The sequence below is a fragment of the Fragaria vesca genome, linkage group LG6 (genome assembly GCF_000184155.1).
Source record: "Fragaria vesca subsp. vesca linkage group LG6, FraVesHawaii_1.0, whole genome shotgun sequence".
NCBI lineage: Eukaryota > Viridiplantae > Streptophyta > Magnoliopsida > Rosales > Rosaceae > Fragaria > Fragaria vesca.
This window is the reverse complement of record NC_020496.1, coordinates 36,130,784-36,135,100: the sequence shown is the minus strand read 5'-3', so window position 1 is coordinate 36,135,100 and position 4,317 is coordinate 36,130,784. Positions and strand designations below refer to the sequence as shown.

General features: G+C 37.1%; 2 protein-coding genes across 3 annotated transcripts in view; both read right to left on the bottom strand.

Moving 5' to 3' along the window:
- Nucleotides 1-1,651, bottom strand: part of LOC101314776 — a 7,140-nt gene extending 5,489 nt beyond the window's left edge. Inside the window, exons 1-6 of the mRNA XM_004304471.1 lie at nt 1,402-1,651; nt 1,274-1,332; nt 1,129-1,195; nt 979-1,034; nt 300-366; nt 154-209 (exon numbers count right to left, since the gene is read on the bottom strand). Coding sequence (XP_004304519.1) covers nt 154-209; nt 300-366; nt 979-1,034; nt 1,129-1,195; nt 1,274-1,332; nt 1,402-1,563 — 467 coding nt within the window. The 5' untranslated portion in view covers nt 1,564-1,651. The remainder of the gene's footprint in view (nt 1-153; nt 210-299; nt 367-978; nt 1,035-1,128; nt 1,196-1,273; nt 1,333-1,401) is intronic.
- Nucleotides 1,652-3,726: 2,075 nt separating this feature from the next.
- Nucleotides 3,727-4,311, bottom strand: LOC101314299 (auxin-induced protein 5NG4-like). 2 transcript variants are annotated; one of them, XM_004304470.1, is made up of 3 exons: nt 4,145-4,311; nt 3,907-4,062; nt 3,727-3,823 (listed from the first exon to the last, which is right to left on the bottom strand). In XM_004304470.1, exons 1-3 carry the CDS (start codon nt 4,301-4,303, stop codon nt 3,791-3,793), a joined length of 348 nt encoding a protein of 115 aa, XP_004304518.1. In that variant the 5' UTR covers nt 4,304-4,311; the 3' UTR covers nt 3,727-3,790. The 2 variants fall into 2 exon arrangements, with proteins under 2 accessions (XP_004304518.1, XP_004304517.1); XM_004304469.1 differs by having other exon boundaries at nt 3,802-4,062.
- Nucleotides 4,312-4,317: the final 6 nt, after the last annotated feature.

The following is a 4,317-nucleotide window of genomic DNA, read 5'->3' as shown; positions in this document are numbered from 1 at the left end:
AAAAAAAAAAAAAAAAATTAAAATGCACTCTTTCAGAAAACACATAATTGGTGCCATAGGGGTAATGTGTATAATGTACTTTGTTGAACCTGCAATGACACGAGGTACCATGTGTAGAAATTTTAAGGTAAAACAAGTATTGATATGACTGACCTTTCATAAGAGGGTTCCTCAGGAACAGATGGAATTTCGGAAGGATCTTCATCATCCTACAATCACCAACAATTTTGATAAATACACTCGAGAGCAGACACAGAGATAATATATATCTTACCTTACCTCAAGAGCACAATTATTACCTTCATTCTTTTTCTTGATTTCTTAGTACAAGTTTTACCTTCTGATGTCTCAGGATCTTCTGCTATCCTGAATAGTGTTTATAAAAATGAAATGATTAGTAAGTGTATAATTTGCAAATACACATGAAAGATTTATGAGTATGCAAATAGAGCACATTTGTTCAAAGTAGAAAGGAAGACTATTGTGAGACACATGCAAGAGTCATGTAGTGACTGGCTTTCAATCACAGAGTATCTTCATTATCAAGTCCAAAATTTAAATTCCACACAAAAGAAAAATTGAAAAAGGGTCCGAATCTTGGCCTACCATGACAAACAACAAATGCAAGACCAAAGGCATAGATAAATAAGAAAGGATAAGAATCCAGAAACCACATGAACCTGCTATAGGTCAATTCAAACAAGATGTATAAAGCTATATTGAACTTCTTTCGCAGTCCATAGCAGTTATAACAAGTTCAACTTAAATGTCGAGCAGCTGATAAGTTCAGACTTCAGATTACTTCAATATGATGTATAAATGTATTTTCAACTTCATTCTCAGTCAACAGCTGCTATAACAAGTTCCAGTAAAATTTCGTGCAGCTGATCCCAAAGTTGGATAACACGGAGGTCTTTGATACTACTTAAATACGAAATGTGCTATTAAAGAAACATATCAAAAACAGACACAACTGACCTTTCATTGGAGGGCTCTTCCGCAACAGAAGAAGGATTCGGAACACACTCATCTTCCTGCAATCAACTCAATAATAAAATTGTCAACACAAGCATCGCTGCACTACTTTTCGAATCATCATCTATCTAAAAGCATGAAACATCACATTACCTTTAACACTTCCTTAATAGCCATTTCCACCAAATCTTCCTCACTCAATATCTTAAGCTCATCCACCCTGAAACACCACAACACAACATCACCACATAAAAACCCCGAAAACTCAAAAGAAAGAAAAAAGAACACAATTGCTTACGAGATGTCTTCTTCCTCGCAGAGCTGTGATGAACCTGAAGCCAATTCCCCCTCCAAGTCCTGAAATTTCAACTCCAATTAAAATTGACTCCATCAAAGTAAAAAATGCAGATGAAAAAGAAAGCTGACCTGAAGCTCTTGGAGAATGGAGGACTGGAAGAGAGGGACGCTGGTGAGAGGACCGGTGAGATTCTCGACGTAGAGGGGCCCACCTCTGGGCACGGTGAGCTCCACCTCCTCCTCCTCACCACCACCACCAAAGCCAGTAGCGTCTTCATCGTAGTCTTCCATCAACCGAATCCGGATAAAGATACGATCTTTAGTGTTAGAGAGAGAGAGAGAGAGAGAGAGAGAGAGAGAGAGAGTAGTTCGGCGGTAGTAGTAGTAGTAGTAGTAGTAGTAGTAGAGAGAGAGAGAGAGANGANGNAGNAGAGAGAGAGAGAGAGAAACTAACCCCGTTAGTGAGAGAGTTAGAGTTAGTTTGAGATTTAAATTGGATGATCAGTCAAACAGGTAGCAGGTCATCATTAATCTAGTTGGACCAATCATAAGCAACCATGTGGTTAAGGTATCCATACCTTAAGGCACACAAGTATTTGCCTTGAAGTATATATAGGTCGAATGATTTGAAATATATTTTGGGGAGTGAAAGTTGCACACCCTCTCATGCCAAAATTGTGATTTAGTTGTAGCCTTGTAGGTGTGTTTAATATCAGAAATCTGAGATCAAATAATTAAATTTTGAATAATAGTTATTAGTGAAAATGAGAATGACAGAGCTGTAAATACAACTTTTACACTTGTTAATATGATTTTTGATAGAAATGTGTGTCGTGGTGTTGTGATCATAGCCCGTCAGTCCAAGGCAATGTAATATTTTGGTAAGTCTAAGTGGAGTTAAAGATAAGCATGTTAATGATGTAAGAGTGATTGGTGATAGATACAATTTAACTGCCGATGTATGTAACTGTTATTCTAGGAAGAACTACTTGTCCGTATATGATACATTATATTGAATCATAGCAATGCCCTTGTAGAGGGTGCCAACCTTCGAAATATCAAATTGTTCCATCCTGAGCAAGAGATTTTGCTTGTGCCACTTTATCGACTGGAACCTTGATTTTGCTCTCATCTGTCCTGCCACGAGAATCAACAAACCTTCAACTCATATAACTCCATCTTAAGGATCAATAGTTGTAAGAAAAATGAAAACGATAAAGAGAAATGCTACAATAACAGTTGCTAGAGTTCCAAAAGCATGTCCATAAACCACAAGCACATGATAATGACTCTTGCCCTGGTTTAGAGAGACTTTGGAGACTTACTGAACTAATGAACCCTGCAAAGCACACATCAGAAATTATCCATAAGATGTAAGGTATCGTCTCTTGGATTAGTCTCTTCCTCCTACTGCTTCCTTTCACTCTCTCTCTTCTTGCTCTTCCATCTGCATATTGTTTCCACTCTAACTTCCTTTACATATCAATTTGGGATGCTCATGATCCAACTTTATTGTGCAGATAGTTCTTTGTCTCTAGCTCCTGTGTATCTCCCATATTACTCGGATTCCATTTCATTAAAAACTAGCAGGCAAGTGCTACTATAAATCTTATTATAGTCGACTAACGAACTGTAATATTTTGCCAACAGAAGAATGACCTCATTGTCAGATGACCTCAATTCTTATCATATGAATAGGGTCAGTTGATTTTGAAGTGAAGCGTATCTCCAAATCAGTAGAGCTTGCTTTGATAGTTAGATCAAAAGAGCAAAGACAAAATGAAAAATCTGCATACAGAAATCCCTGCAGAACAAAAATATGTACATAACTGAAAAAGACGATACCATTCACAGATACCACTTTGTTTTGTCAACTGGAGTCCCTTTAAAGTACCAGTAAAGTGCTCTTACAGACACCAAGATTTCCTTTCTCCATATTACAGAAATCATAATAATTGTTGTAGTTGCTGATGAATGGTCAATTGGATGACGTTGGTTTCCCACAACATACTAGAACAGTATAACTCTATGAAAACCAAAACATATTATATAAAATTTAAGTGAGTTTGCATTATGATGTAAAGAACCACTAGATCATCCACTAGATTGCAACTTCAATACTAGTGAATTTCATTTTCTTTTTTGTTTTCTAGATTGATCTCATTAGCTTGCTGAGATATACCATGATCCATTGATGATTTCTTCTCCTTGTCTTTTTTCTTTCCCCAAAGAGTTGCATACAGACCAAGAACTACCAAGAAAGCTCCCAAACACTGAAGAGAAAACATTTAAAAGTCAAAGGGTAAAATGATTCAACAATACCTTGTTCATTCTGCAATCCAATCACGTCAACAAGCATACCTTCCCAAGTATATAGCTTCTCCTAAGAGGAATACTCCCATTATAGCTACAAAAATGGTCGCTAGTGGTCTAAAAGCTGTCATGAAAACTGGGCCTTTGGTACTTACTACTAAGGTCAAAACATATACAGTGCGGAGATAGAAATTTTATTTGTTTTTCATCGAAAACAGATTCCAATAATCACAATTCCCTGCAAACATTGTACCTCATCAAAATAATTTTCATAGACAGTAAATCATAGGCATGAGATAGTACGTGTGACCGATTTCTTACGCTATACATAGGAGCAAGAATTGTGTTCCATGATAACTTCCAAGAAGAGGCTTTGTGATCTGGAATTGCTGCCATGATTGTTGAGAGCAGTGTCCCAGATAAGCAGGTCAGTGATGTAAGAGTGATTGGTGCTGGATACATTTTGATTGTTGATGTCTGCACATGAGTATTTTAAGTAACTGTAATCTAAGAGAAAGTTGTACATGTGATACAGTATTGCTTGTGATCAAAACACTACCTGTAAGATATAGAATGCTGCTAATGAACTATATGCAACAATAAGGACAAGGGAGCCCTTTATCCAGTCTGCATCTGTGGATGATTTTGAGGTAGCTGCAGTTTGATGGGAGCTTTTAGTGTGAGTTGTAATTACAGCAATGCCTTTGTAGAGGGTCATGAATGTTGCACCAG

What these genes read in the sequence shown, in the direction of transcription:
- LOC101314299 (XM_004304469.1), bottom strand. Translation starts at nt 4,303, where the DNA reads ATGACCCTCTACAAAGGCATTGCTGTAATTACAACTCACACTAAAAGC. An exon ending in CAGCATTCTATATCTTACAG is followed by an intron (nt 4,063 to 4,144) that starts GTAGTGTTTTGA and finishes ACTCATGTGCAG; the next exon opens with ACATCAACAATCAAAATGTA.